At 50.4% G+C, this 15,227-nt stretch overlaps 2 protein-coding genes across 3 annotated transcripts in view; one reads left to right on the top strand and one right to left on the bottom strand.

Moving 5' to 3' along the window:
* rnaseh2c (ribonuclease H2, subunit C) overlaps positions 1 to 15,227 on the bottom strand; it is a 515,876-nt gene that overhangs the window by 398,032 nt on the left and 102,617 nt on the right. The window lies entirely within an intron of this gene.
* The window catches only part of LOC140189335 (zinc finger protein ubi-d4-like), a 34,174-nt gene that overhangs the window by 11,797 nt on the left and 7,150 nt on the right, over positions 1 to 15,227 (top strand). For both annotated transcript variants that reach the window (XM_072246063.1, XM_072246062.1), the window contains exons 5-7: positions 1,665 to 1,757; positions 5,352 to 5,436; positions 12,547 to 12,678. In XM_072246063.1, coding sequence (XP_072102164.1) covers positions 1,665 to 1,757; positions 5,352 to 5,436; positions 12,547 to 12,678 — 310 coding nt within the window. The remainder of the gene's footprint in view (positions 1 to 1,664; positions 1,758 to 5,351; positions 5,437 to 12,546; positions 12,679 to 15,227) is intronic.

The raw sequence follows: 15,227 nt of genomic DNA, 5'->3' as shown, positions 1-15,227 counted from the left end.
CCCTCTCTTCCGGCCATGCTGATGTACCCTTGTCTGCTCAAAGGTGCCGTACCTGCATGCTTGCAGTTACGTAAGTCCACCAAGTCCTTCAGAAGATTGTGAAATCGCTGGTTCATTCAGATGGTTGGAAAGTGAAGGGAAATGAGAGGCTGCTGGTTGCAGTGAGATTAATTCAGAAGTTTTGTAAGCAGCCTGCAGCACGTCTCCATAGTTCACCAGCGCTACCTTGAGGAGAATCGTCTCATTACCCCGTCTGGGGCATAGGTTGCTGACAGCAGCTCACCAGAGTCCTCTGACCTGGGTGAGTCTTTCAAGTGTAGCCCATCTTCAGAGATCCTTCCACTCCCAGGCAGCTACTGTTGGGGTTTCTGTAGCTCTAGGTTTTTACGGGATGGGGTGGCCCAACCCTCCTCCTTTCACAGCCATCCAATTCGGCATTTCTTCATCAAGGGCTGATTCATTCCCTTATCCTGGGCGTTGCCATTGTCAAGATCACCCCCGCATCATCAACATCCTAAAAGGCAACATTTGATCTTTGGGGATATTTAAAGCAGAGTGGAGAATGAGACCCGGGTGAAATTCTTTAGCTTGAGGGTGGCAGCAAATGTATTGGAGAGCCAACACCTTCAGGTACGACCATAACACATGGAAGCAGGATTAGACCACTCAGTCGACATCAACTCCCAACACCCCGGGGAAGGCGGGTGGTGCCTTGCTGTTGTAATACAGGCTGGCGGCCCACGGTGAGCTACGGGAGGGCGGAAGAGAGCTAGGAAGAAAGGGGAATATCACTGAAATCTTATCAAGTATTGAAAGGCCTAATGGAGTGGATGCAGAGAGGATGTTTCCTATGACGGGTATGTCTAGGACCAGAGATCACAGCTTCAGAACAGAGCAAGGGTTTCCCAAGCTTCTTGTGCCATAGACCCCCTACCATTAACCGAGGGGCCTGCGAAGCCCTGGAGTAGATGGATGTCCAATTAGGACAGAGGTGAGGAGGAATTTCATTACCCAGAGGGTGGTCAATCTGTGGAATTCATTGCCACTGACAGCGGAGGTTAATAGGTTCTTGATTAGGGTGTCAAAGTTTATGGGGAGAAACCAGGAGAATGGGGTTGAGTGGGATAGTAAATCAGTCATGGAATGACAGCGCAGACTCGATGGGCTGAATGGCCTAATTCTGCTACTGTTTTGTAATGGTGTTAATCTGAAGGTGGTGGCTCTCCGATGCATCTGCGGCATGTGACGGCGGGCACGTGACCCGGTGCAGTGACTTTTTCCGGAACATCGGCTGTCTCTCTGCCTTCACAGCTGAGTTCCGCCAGCAGTTTGCTTGTGATTTTTGCACCAAGTTCCAACATCTCTGATTGGATAGTCTTGGCCAGTGTTCCCTTTGAAGATGACGGCTTCCCTCTGCTCTGAGGATTGACATTATTTGAAAATATAAGATCCCAAAGGGACACGCCCTCGACTCACTAACCCTAACGCGTAGGTCTTTGGAATCGGAGCACCCACGCGATCACGGGGAGACCAGACAAAATCCCTACAGACCGCAACGGGAATTGAACCGCTGACGCCGTGAAGCGTTACCGTGCCAGACTTTTGGCAGTGGCGTGTTTGGGTGCTAGATCGTGGCGCATGACTCCTCTGGTCTTGGCTTGCAGAGAATCCTGGATCCGGACGATTTCCTGGACGACCTGGATGATGAAGATTACGAGGAAGACCTCCCGAAGCGCCGAAGCAAAGGCCGAGCCAAGGTAAGCCGCGGTGTGCTGGCGGTGCTCGCCGTATTGCCTCGCTGTGAACAGACAGCCGGCTACGGTGGTCGTCATAATTACAGCCATTGCTTCACGTCAGACTGGTGGAGTTGTGGATAGTGTAGAAGGCCGGCAAAGAATACAACGCATTATAGATCAGTTGCCGACATGGGCAGAGAAATGGCAGATGGAGTTTAACCCAGATAAATGTGAGGTGTTGCACCTCGGTCGGGCAAATGCCAGGAGACAGTACACAGTTAGGGGCAAGATCCATAACAGTGTAGCTGAGCAGAGAGATCTTGGGGTCCAAGTTCATAGCTTCTTGAAAATGGCGACACAGCTCCAGGTCGATGGGGCGGTTCAGAAGGCTTATGGAATGCTTGCATTTATTAGTCGAGGCGTTGAGTTCAGAAATCAAGAGATTTTGTTGCAGCTTTATAGAGCCACATCTGGAGTATTGCACACAGCTCTGGTGAGGTCTTGGAGAGGGTACAGAAGAGGTTCACCAGGATGCTGCCTGGTTTAGAGAGGCTGAGAGGCTGGACGCAGTTGGGCTGTTTTCTCTGGAGCGCAGGGCACTGAGGGGAGATCTGATCAAGACTATGAGAGGCAGAGATAGAGTAGACAGGGAGTATCTGTTTCCCAGAAATACCGGAGAGCATGAATTGAAGGGGGGGGGGTTGGGGGAATAGGTTCAAGGGGATGTGAAGATTAAGTTTTTTTTACCTGGAGTGGTGGATGACTGATATTGTGTGGTAGAGGTAAATACATTAGAAGCTTTTAAGAGACAGTTAGACAGGCACATGGATATGAGGAAGGTGAAGGGATATGGACATTATGTGAATAGGAGGAATTTGGGGTTTTATAAAAATTCTTAACTGGTTCAGCACAACATTGTGGACCGAATGGCCCGTTTTATGTTCTATAATCAATGATCATCATTCAGATCAACTGATGCCATTACCAGCTCGACCGTGTTGCTGTAATGGGTGGCTGTTTGTGGCCTCGTCACTCTGCAATCTCCTCCTAGGACTTTTCCCTTCAGTGCGAAGGAGGATGAGAAGTGACTTGATAGATGTGTTGATAGAGTGATTCTTTTTCAGAACCGGGCTTAACATCACTGACATACGTGGTAAAGTTTGTTGTTTTGCAGCAGCAATACATACAGTACTGTGGAAAAGTCTTGGGCGCAGATTATATAGCTGGGGTACCGAAGACTTTTGCACAGTGAGTGAGGCCCCCATTGGTCAGGATTGACCATGGATATTGTGCCCTAGCTTTCTAGATACGTAAGCCTGTGCAGTACGATGCGGAGAGCAAGCTGTTGCCCTTGTAGCAAGCTCCCCCTCTCCACGCTTCTGACAAACCCAAAGGAACGGTAGGGACCGATACAGTTTGGTACCAGCAGCGTCACAGGAGTTGGCAGTCAGCGTTGAACTCAGTGTCAAACCGCTAGGATTCCAGTTCTGGATTTTCCCTCAGGGTTTACTCCCGAAGCCCTCACCATGAGTGGGTACGGCCACAAGGCAGCAGAGGTTTGAGAAGTGACTGGTTTTAAGGCACCGGTAATCTGCCTTTACCCCTCCCCCTGTCAGTGACGGCCTTAGTAGCTAAGCCACACGTGAAGGCCAGGAGCTGGACTCGGTTGTCGGAGGCTATTTGAGACACACGCCATTGGGAACTTGTCCCCACTACCACTCCTGCCTATAACGACCTTGAGGAACCGTACTGTAGTAATTTCATGTATTGCACTGTACTGCTGCAAAAAAAAAACAAATTTCATGATGTGTGTGACGTTAAACCTGATTTTAATACGGGCCTTTTCTGTAGACTGAGAGCGGGAAGGGGGCCGGGAGAGGGGAATCACGGTCGGGAAAAGGGGAAGGGAGCGGGACATTTTGTAATGATGAATAAACCAATTGTTTGGAATCAAATGACCTTGCCCGGTGTCGCAGTGCTGGGTGGGTCCGCACCCGCCCCATCCCCTGCCCCTGGCACTCCTCTCCCACCTATTCCACACCCCTCCCAGGGCACTCCACCCTCGCCATTCCCAACATCCTGTACTCGCGCCGGATTTACAAACTCACTCTCCACTCCATGTTGATAAATACAGTGCTGTGCAAAAATCGTAGGCGTCCTGGCTATCTCTATACATGGCTAGGACTTTTGTACAGGGCTGTTATAACTACAAATTACGTTAAAGAAATACTTATAAAAATAAATTGGTAGTGCAAAAATAAAGGAAAGTAATGAACTTGTCTATTCAGAAATCTGACCGAGGGGAAGAAGCTGATACTAAAACATGGAGTGTGTATCTCCAGGCTCCTGTACCTCCACCCTGATGGTAGCAATGAGAAGAGGGCACGTCCTAGGCGACTGGGGGGAGGGATTGTCCTTAATGATGAATATCACCTTTTTTGAGACATCAACTTTTGAAGATGGTGCTGGGGAGGCTGGTGAAATTCGGAATGCGGAAATGTCTATTGGAAGAGCGTAGAACTATTTTAGCTCCCCGCCCCCAATATCTAAGGGCAGCTTCGGTGTCTCGGGCAGAGCGGGGTGTGTGGACGTGGTGTTGAAGTGAAGTTGGACTGCGGGGGGCACTGAAGTCAGAAATCCGTGGTGCAAACAGTCCTTGTTCAGGATTTGCTCGAGGTTAAGAGGCATGGATGGAGTGGACATTCAGACAGTAATTCCCAGGATGGAAACGGCTAAAACGAGGGAAGCGGAACTTTAATGTGGAAGCTTTAGCGATGGTGCCGAGGGCATTTAGCAGGACGCTGCCGGATTAGAGAACGTGTCTCATGTTGATAGGTTAAGCGAGCTGGGGCTTTTCTCTTTGGAGTGACGGAGGGTATGAGGTGTCTTGAGATCGAGTGGATAGTTTCCCAGGATTGAAATGACTAATACGGTGGGGCATCATGTTAGGTAATTGGAGGGAAGTATAGTGAGTGGGGGGGGGGGAGGAGATATTAGAGGTGAGGTTTTTTTTACACAGAGTGTGGGTGTGTGGAATGCCCTGCCAGGGTTGGTGGTAGACGCAGATACTTCAGTGACATGCAGAGATGGGCAGGTGGATGAAAGAAAAATGGAGGGCTTCCTGGGAGGGTACGGTTAGATTGATCTTGGAGCGGGTTAGAGGGTTGGCACCACATCATGGGCCGAAGGGCCTGTACAGTGCTGTAATGTTCTATGATCAATGTAGGACTTCTGTTCTCCAGTTCCGGCCTCTTGCTTATCCCCCGCCACTCCCTCTCCCATTGCTTTTCTGATGACAGCTGAGTCTGGAATACCTTCGTTAAGTGTCTCTCTCGCCCTCCTTTCACACATTCCTTGAAACCGGGACCATTGTCTGAGCTTTTGTTAGCCAGCACATTCATCATCTGAGCACCTCGGGGCGTTTTGTATTGAGAACCCTGTTTAAGAGCAAGCTGCTTTCCCGGACTGCCTTGCCGTGACTCCCCATCTATGGATGTCCTTGCATCTAATTCTTAAAATTAAGAGCTTGAGCGGCCCGCTCCTTGGGAGTTTCAGAGTTGGTTTCTATGGCGATTGCTCAGGGCGGCCTGGTCTTGTGTGTGTCTGTCCCGGCAGGGTAAAGGAGTCGGCAGGAGCGCAAGGAAGAAAGCGATGGATGCTGCGGCCATCGAGGACCGTGAGAAGCCGTACGCCTGTGACAGTAAGTCTCCGTGACCTGGCACATGACGGCTCCCTCTCTTTGCTGCGTTTGCCATTGACTTTTTGTCCTCTATCTTGTTCAGTCTCTCTCCCTCTTGTTATCCTGATGTGATTCTTTCTCTTTCTCTTTCTCTCTCTCTCTCTACGCCACTGGCCCCCTTCGCCCAGCCCTTCTTCCCCACCCCTCCCCGCCTCTCCCCACCATCCCGACTGTAAGACATAGGAGCAGAATCGTCCCAGTCGGCCCATCTGCTACACCATTCCATCAAGGCTGATTTATTTTCCCTCTCAACCCCATTCCCCTGTAACCTTTGACACCCTGACTAATCAAGAACTTAGCAAACTCCGCTTTAAATACACCCAATGACTTGACCTTCACAGCTGCCTGCAGCGATGAATTCCACAGATGCAGCTCCCTCTGGCTGAAGAAATTCCTCCTCACCTCTGTTCTAAAAGAACAGCCCTCTTCAAAGGCCCTTGCCTCTGGTCCTAGACCCCCCCCTGCAGAACACATCCTCTCCACATTCACTCTATCTAGGCCTTTCAATATTGGTTTTGTCTTCCCCTATCTCCACATCTTTTTTTCCCCCTCTCCAATCCTTCCACCCCCTCCTCCCCACCTCCCTGGTACCCATTTCGCCCTCCTCTTCTCTGAGTGAAGAGGTTGTGGCAGCCGTGACTGTGGGGTTGAGTAGCCTGCACAAGGGGAGGGGGTGGGGGGGGGCAGGACAAATGAGGATCCCAATCTTTGTGGTCAATTTTGGGTGCAGGCTGGTATTTAGCACTCGCTATTTATTGCCCAGCTGGGCTTCCCACCTCTTCCAAACCACCCCACCCCGGCCCCACCCTTGCTTGAGACCTTCAGGGTGTGGGTGTGGTTAATTGGGACAGTCCCTTATTTGGGACAACTCCTAGAGAACGAAAACTAATTGAGAAAATAACTTTAACAATAACTTTATTTATAGAGCACTTTTCATGCAGATAATGTGGTTCAAAGTACTTTACAATGGGATAGAAGTACAAGTTTAAGATTAAAATTAAAAAAAAAACAAAAAGATGTCAGTTAAAAGCAAGGTTAAAAGCCAGTGGTGTCATGGTTTCCACACCCGGACTTTGGGACAAGAGTTCCCGGGTTCGAATCCGGCCGGCTCCTTTCACGCTTTCCAGCCGTGCAGGGTTGAGCATCGAGCTAGCAGCTTGGCTTGGTAAAACAGACAAACGCTACAGAAACAGCAAGGCGAGGGGAGGAACTGGAAGCAAGGTTAAATAAATAGGTTTTGAGCTGGGGTTTAAAAGTGTCAACTGAGCCTCCATCCCTTATAGTTTTGGGTATTAGAATGCCACAGTTCAGGAGCACAGTTCAAAAAAAGCTGGCCTGCCAATTTTCTTTTGAGGGAGATTGTTTAAAGTTAAGAGACCGGCAGAAGAAGACCTGAGAGCTCGAGCAGGACTATGAAACGAAAACGATTCTGTGATGTACTCCGGTCCCAGGTCATTGAGAGCTTTAAAAAATCTAGTCAGAGAACTTTAAAATAGCCTGGAATCCCTTTGTTTATTTGGGACACTGTCTGCTTAATTGGGACAGGAGATTGTTGCCAAACAGTCTCTTAGTCACGTGCACGTGTGTGGCTATTGGACACTACACTGTGCTTCGAGCGAACGCTTTCTAAATAGCGTCAATTGTGTTTGTGTTCAAAGAGCAGTGATTTCTGTCACTGATGGTGAGAAATAAGCATTCAAAATTAACAATTCAAAACCGTTTTGCTCACTGTGATTTTGAGCATTCAGGCTTGGAGGTGCCAGAAACGACTGGGAATGAAAATGAAACAATTTCACTACTTCAACAAGTTAGGAACTACGAAGAATTTTAAGGTATCAACAGTCAAAATGTACTGGTCCCGATACGTTCTAGTTAACCAGGACACACACAGACACAGTGGCCACTTTATTATGCACAGGAGTGGAACCGAATGCGGTCAATTGCTGCTGTAGCCCATCCACTTCAAGGTTGGAGCATTCAAAGATGCTCTCCTGCACACCACTGTTGTAACGTGTGGGTATACTTGAGTTACTGTCACCTCCCATCAGCTTGAACCAGCCTGGCCATTCTCCTCTGACCTCTCTCATTAACAAGGCGTTTTCACCCACAGAACTGCCGCTTACGGGAATTTTTTTTGTTTTTTGCACCATCCTCTATAAACTCTAGAATGGTTGTGTGTGAAAATCCCAGGAGATCAGCAGTTTCTGAGGTACTCAAACCGCCCCGTCTGGCACCAACAATTTTTCCACGGACCAAGTCACTTAAGATCACATTTCTTCCCCATTCCGATGTTTGGTCTCAACGACAGCTGAACCTCTTGACCGTGACTGCATGCTTTTATGCATTGAGTTGTTGCCTCATGATTGGCTGATTAGATATTTATATTAACAAATCAGGTGTACCTAATAAAATGGCCACTGAGTGTGTGTGTGTCCCACCAGCTTAAAGACAACTGGATCTCATCACAAAGGAGAGGCATTAGTAATCCAGTTGGGATTTGTGACTAACCAAAGGGTTTAATGATCCCTATTGATTTTTAGCCTCTTTTAAAATGGATTTTGAATTCTCCAGGAGTGGCACCTCAGAAAGGGGCCACTGATCGTAAAACCGAGCGGGGTTGAGTAAACACAAATGCAAGGGAATCTGCAGCTGCTAGGAATGCAGAACAGCACCCCAAAAATGCTGGAGGAACTCAGCAGGTCAGGCAGCGTCTATGGAAGTGAATAAGCAGTCAATATTTCAGGCCGGGATCCTTCATCAGGGCTGGAGAGGAGGTAGGAAGGAGTGGGAGGGGAAGGGGGACAAGCTAGAGTGTGATAGGTGAAGCCTGAGGGATGGGGAATATAGTAAGAAGCTGGGAGGTGATAGGTGGAAAAGATGAAGGGCTGAAGAAGAAGGAATTTGATAGGAGAAGAGAGTGGTCCGTGGGAGAGAGGGAAGGAGGTACACCAGGGGGAGTTGATCGGCTGGTGAGGAGCAGAGAAGAGTGGTGAAGTGCAGAAGAGAAGGGGGGAAGGAGAAAATTACCAGAATTTCGGGAAATTGGTGTTCATGATGTCAGATTTGAGGCTGCCCAAAGTGTTGCTTTCTCCAACCTGAGTGTGAGAGTTTGAGTAAGAGGTGACTTCTCTAAGCTCTGTCAGATCACAAACAAGAGAAAATCTGCAGACGCTGGAAATTCAAGCAACACGCACAAAATGCTGGAGGAACTCAGCAGGCCAGGCAGCATCTATGTACAGTTGACGTTCGGCCCTGGCCCACTGAGTTCCTCCAGCATTTTGTGTGTGATGCTCTTGTCAAACTTGGGTTAACAGTGCATTGTAATGATAAGATAGTTGACACAATCTGTAGAACCTCCTACCCAGCCTCCTTATTTCCCTCCTCCCTCCTCCGCTCTCCCCAATTCAGCATCGATTTCAGACTCTCTTCTTCTTTAGAAACTAGATAATAATTTGCCGTGTTAAGATCTTTTCACTCTCTCTTTATCTTCTCTGTTGCAGATAGATGCAAACAAAAGCATAACTCCAAACCTTCTGAAAGAGGTATTCTGGAGCTTCACGCAGTTCTGTCTCGGCCTGTGTCTTTTCGCTTCTGCCTGTGACTTTTCTTTGTTCCTGTTTTGTACGCGGTCTGTGGGGGTGGGGGAACTGGCGACGCAGAGCCTCGATGACCAAACCGGCTCGCGCGAGTGAAGATTGCCAAGGCTGTGGATGTGTGGCTTGGCCTCAGAGTGATTTCAGCCCGGTCAAGGGTGCGTGGGGGGTGGTTGGACACCTCAGCGGGGACATTACAGGCCACAGAAATGACATTGAACTTCTGGGGGGTTGGGATCTCCAGAAGGGGAGATTGGTAATTGGTTTACCGGGGACAGTGACACGTGCGTTCACTGCTGAGTGACGCACTGAAGCTTGGTGCAAGGGCTGGGTGGGGAAGGACCATAGTACAGGGTGCACAGATTTTCATGCCCTCTGCACAGATCTATTTCGCATCAGTACGTCAAGTTACAAGGGAAAAGCAGTAAGATCTCAGCAAGGTCTACGTAGCATCCGTGCCAGGGCCACCAGACTGAAAAACAGTTCCTTTCCCCAAGCAGTGAGGCTGATCAACACCTCCACCCACCGACCCAGCCCTCCACCATTTCCTGCCAGTCACCTTGTGTACAGACACTCCTGTGCCGAGCGTCACTTTAAGGACGTACGATCGAATCTGTGTGTATATAAGCGACCGATCTGTTTTTATTTAGCAATACAGCACGGAACAGGGCCTTCCGGCCCACAGAGCCATGTTGCCCGGCAACCCCCAATTTAACCCTAGCCTCATCAGTTATGTCTTTGGACTGTGGGAGGAAACTGGAGCACCCGGAGGAAACCCACGCAGTCACGGGGAGCTGGAATTGAACTCTGAACTCCACAAGCTGTAATGCTAACCGTTACTCTACTATGGTGCCCAAATACGTATTTATTGTTTTTGTTTTAATTATTGTGTTCTTTGTCTTTTTTTTCCTCCCCCGGAGAGTAACAATTATTTGGCCCTCCTTTATACTTGTGTGCTGGAAATGACATTGAGCAATCTTGAATCTTGAGAAGGCTGCACCTGTGGAGGGGACTAAACAGTCGACGTTTCAGGCCGAGACCCTTCACTAGGCCTCGCAGAAGGTGGCGTTCCAGTAGCAGGGAAAGTGCAGCGCAGGCGATAAGGCGCAAGGACCACAATGAGGTCAAGAGGCCGTCTTATCGTACAAGGGTCCTTTCAGGAGTCTTATAACAGCAGGGTAGAAGCCGTCCTCGGGCCTGGTGGGACATGCTTTCAGGCTTTTGTATCTTCTGCCCGACGGGAGGGGTGGAAGGAGAGAGAATGGCTGGGGTGGGTGGGGTATTTGACGCCGGTTACTATCTCAAGGCAGAAGGAAGTGTAGGCAGAGTCCATGGAGGGGAGGCAGGTTTCTGTGACGCGCTGAGCTGTGTCCACAACTTGCTTGCGGTCTCAGGCAGAGCAGTTGGAGTACCGGGTTATGTATCTGGATAGGACACTTGTTACGGTGCATCGATTTTACCAAAAATCGATAGTGAGCGTCGTCAGGAAGACTTAAAGAGAGCTGAGGGGCAGATTTTTCACCCAGAGGGTGGTGGGTGTGTTGGAATGAGCTGCCAGAGGAGATGGTGAAGGCAGATAAAAAGCCTTTACAAAGCTATGTGATACGGATGGGGGGGTAACAGATAAATGATTAGTTTTAAAAGACAGGGTGGGGTGAAAGGGACCGCGATTACCCATTTAAATCGGGTTCCACAGTAATTTCTTTTGCTCGTTGGCACAGGCCGCCAACCGCAGCTCACCAGAGTCCTCTGTCCCGGGCCGGTCTTCCGAGTCGGCCCCAGGTGTAGCTCATCGTCCTCACCCAGGGATGAGGTCCTTGGAGCTTCTGGGTTTCTATGGGATAGGGTGCCTCGCCCTGTGCCCAACTCTCCTTCTTTCGCAGCCGGGCCTGGGACCGTCCATGGCTGTTAACTCCTGTTCCTTCCTGTTCACCGCACACTTCCCTCACCTGTCTCTGTTAACCTCCCAGTCGCCCACGCCCCACGCCTGCGATTGATCACCGTTGTAACTTACTGGCAGCCAAAGACTTGCATTCACAGCCTCAGGCCGCCTCCCCTCTTGGGATTTCAACGAGTCAGTGTTATAACCCGTTGGCGCCCACCATGAGCTCTGCAGCTCGTTGCAGCTCGCTCGCTCTCTCGTTGTTAGCCATGCAGACAGTTTCTGTATATTGCCTTTCTAGTGGCGGGATGCTCCCTCCACAGATGCGGTGCTCCCTCCTCACCGCCCTCCCAACGCTGCAGTTGAACAGGACTGAGCTGCCCCCAAGCTGTGCTCCTGACTTGGAGGCACCGTGCCTACTGCTCCACCCTCCGGCCTCAGAAGAGCGAGTGTCCTTCCGCGAGGCGGGTTGTGTGGGGGGGCCGTGCATCAGGGGCGGGTTTCCGTCTCCCTCTTCGATGCACCAACGGTCTTCCCTGTGCCCACCCGTAACCCTGCTCGCCTCGGCTTTAACGCGCATTTCTTTCATTTGTTTATCTATTTATTGATACAGTGCAAAACAGGCCCTTTCAGCCCAACGAGCTGCACCACCTAGCAACACACCGTTTTAACCCTGGCCTAACCACGGGACAATTTATAGTGACCAATTGACCTACTAACCGGTACGTCTTTGGACTGTAGAAGGAAACCAGGGTACCTGGAGGAAACCCACGCAGTCACGGGGAGGACGTGCAAACCCCTTACAGGCGGTGTCAGGAGCTGAACTCCGAGCTCAGGCGCCCCGAGCTGTAATAGCGTCAGGCTAACTGCTACGGAGCAGCGGGCCACGTGATATAGTTACGGTGGAGCGCGTACGGGCACGGTCCCTAAGTGGCAAGTGCCTGAAGATCGACCGGGTGACATAAAGTGCGAGATGTAAGACAGTATAATGTTACTGAGAAACAAGCAGTCGTTTAAATATGTAAAATGGCAGCAATAAAAGATGAAAAGTGGTGGGTGCGGGGTGAGAGTGTGTCTGTGAGGTGGGGAGTGGGGCAGGGCGTTCAGATAAGGTGTCTGTGTGTGCTAGGAGACAGCAGGTGTTCAGCAGTCTGGCAGCCCGGATGGACGAAGCTGTTAAGGAGGAGAAGAGCTTGGTGATAAGTGGGAGGAAACCCACGAGCAGAGGGGCCGAGAGGCCTGTGTACGTGCTTTGACGTAGTCAATTGTCAGCTCGCGTGGGGCAACTTGACGGCAGCCTGTGGTAGGTACAGACGTAGTTTTATTTTGCCTTCCCAATTCAAACAGTCTCCAGGTGAAAAATAACCCCTGCTTTGTTGTAACGAGCAGCCAGGAGCATGGCATTCCTGGTCTCGATGCCCGCTCAGCCTGTATGAACCCCTCTGGCACTTGGTTGCCTGCAAGTCGGTCAGGTGTTCGATTGCCTGTTTCCCATGTCTTGAATTCTCTCTCTTTGTCTCCTCTCCTACCAACAACCCCCTTCCCCCGTCCCCCTTCCCCCACCCCGCCAATCCCCTCCCCCCAACTTCGTCGCAGTCTGCGGAAAGCGTTACAAGAACCGCCCGGGACTCAGCTATCACTATGCACACTCCCACCTGGCGGACGAGGAGGGAGACGACGACAAGGACCTGGAGCCACCGATTCCGGTGTCACAGCGGAGAGAGGAACGTAAGTATGCGTGGCGGTGATCGTTCTCGCCGAGGGGCGGGCTTCGGGACAGAGAGGCGACTATGCTACATGCCCAGTGTGAGTTGGTTTTGAGCAGTTGGCCCCGAATACTATTTATAGACAGAGATTTAGTCTAAAAAGGTTGTGGAAGAGGTCACAGAGCATGGTGTTTAATAGATGAAGAGAACTCCGATGGCCTGGGATGAGGGGAAGATTGACCATAAGACATAGGACCATTCGACCAATCGAGTCTGCTCCGCCATTCGATCGTGGCTGATTTATCTTCCCCCTCAACCCCATTCTCTGCCTTCTCCCCGTAACCTTTGATGCCATTACTAATCAGAAACCTATCAACCTCCATTTTAAGTATACCCAATGACTTTTCCTCCATAGCCATCTGTAGCAACAAATTCCACAGATTCATCATCCTCTGGCTACACAAATTCCTCCTCATCTTTCTTCTAAATGATTGTTCTTCTATTCTGAGGCTGTGTCCTCTGGTCCTAGACTCCCCCACTATAGGAAACGTCCTCTCCACATCCACTCTATCTGTGTCCTCTGGTCCTAGACTCCCCCACTATAGGGAACATCCTCTCCACATCCACTCTATCTGTGTCCTCTGGTCCTAGACTCCCCCACTATAGGGAACATCCTCTCCACATCCACTCTGTGTCCTCTGGTCCTAGACTCCCCCACTATAAGGAACATCCTCTCCACACCTGCTCTATCTCGACCTTTCATTATTTGATAGGTTTCAATGAGATCCACCCCCGCCCCCCACCCCCCCATTCTTCTAAACTCCAGTGAGTACAGGCCCAGGGCCATCAAACACTCCTTGTACGTTAACCTTTTCATCGCCGGGTCATTCCTCTGGGCACTCTCCCAATGCAGGCACATGGCTTCATGAATGGAAGGGTTATGAGGGGCTGTGGTCCAGGGGTGGGTTCATGAGACAAGGCCAGGTAATAGTTTGGTGCAAGCTAGATGGGCCGAAGGGCTGGTTCCTGTGCTGTAGTTCTGTACCACCCAATGGCCCGCGACCATGCAGGAACGGCGATGTGTTTCCAGTTCCAGGACGGAGGGGAGCCTGCGGGTGGTGGTGATCCTCTGTCCCCCGGTGCCGTCGTCCTCGTGGATTTAGAGATGAAGGATCTGTCCACGTGGTGCGTTCTGTGGACTGTCCTCACTGCTGTCCCTGTGCGCTGGCAGCGGAGGCAGGGAGGGTCTAGCAGGGTGGACGTGTGCCGATCGGGTGGGCTCCCTTATCCTGGATGGCGATGGGTTTCTCAAGAGTTGATGGAGTCGCTGTCGCCCTTAGAGTGTTCCATCATACCCCACTCGTAGACGGGTTTTGGGAAGTCAAAGGGGCAGGTTGCTCTCTGCACGATACTCAGACTCCAAATGCTATGACCTCCTGCAAAGTGAAAGCAGTTGGCAACAAGGTTTCGCTCCCAGGCTGTGCTCACCTTGACCATCAAAACGTGGAGGCTCTTTCAAAAACTCCCACAGCCCGGTCCGTAGATTGGACTTGCTTTCACCCCACGTTCTCAATATTGATTGCTTCTTGTATTGGTGCAGTTCGTTGCCTTTTTCACACTGGTTGTTTGTCCGACCTGTTGGGGGCCATCTTTCATTGATTCTGTTGTGTTTCTTTGTGAAAGTGAATCTCAGGGTTGTACACAGTGACTTGGATAATATGTTTGCTTTGAACTTTGAACCAGTGTCTTTGTGACTGGTCTGTTACTCGAAGCTCCACCCTACCTTCCCTCGCCTCCGCGGGATGTTGGTGGTGGTGATGAAGCCCAAACAGAAATGGTTAGAGTGGTCTAGGTTAGAAAGAGCTAGCATATTCTGATGGGCAGAAAGCTCTCCTGTCATTTATTCTGGTTGTGACAGTCACGTGGGTTGAGTGCTACGCTTTCTGTTCCCTCGCTCGTGAGCGATTTCCTGTCTGTTCTTTGGATCTATGCTCCCTAACGTTGATTACGTTCTCTGAAAGTTCGTTCTGATGGGACTGCATTCCCGAGGCACCAGATCTTCTCTAGCCTGCTCTCCCTCTGTCAGTGTGTGCCCCTCCTCTCCCCCACCCCCTATGGGCCATCCTGCGATGTGGCACACCCTCTTCACCATCTGCTTGCAGTCCTCGCTACCCGTCCCGCAGCCTCGGAATGTGAGGAAGTCCCTTTAAAACAGGGACGAGCAATTTCTTTAGCCAGAGAGTGGAGAATGTGTGCAATTCATTGCCAGAGGTGGCTGTGGAGTCTATTTAAAGTGGAGAGTGTTTTTTTAAAAATTATTGTACGTTACAATGAGAAATAGGTATTTAAAAGGGTAGATAAATGAGTATTGCAAAAAGAGCGAGCATGAGGACTGTTCAGAAATCTGATGATGGGGGAAGGCACGGTTTCCAAAATGTTGAGTGTGTGACTTCAGGCTCCTGACGAAGGGTCTCGGCCCGAAACGTCGACTGTACCTCTTCCTGTAGGTGCTGCCTGGCCTGCTGCGTTCACCAGCAACTTTGATGTGTGTGGCTCCTGTACCTCCTCCCT

The sequence above is a fragment of the Mobula birostris genome, chromosome 28 (assembly GCF_030028105.1).
Source record: "Mobula birostris isolate sMobBir1 chromosome 28, sMobBir1.hap1, whole genome shotgun sequence".
Lineage (NCBI taxonomy): Eukaryota > Metazoa > Chordata > Chondrichthyes > Myliobatiformes > Myliobatidae > Mobula > Mobula birostris.
Note: the sequence above shows the minus strand (reverse complement) of the source record. Positions and strands in the feature narration are given on the sequence as shown.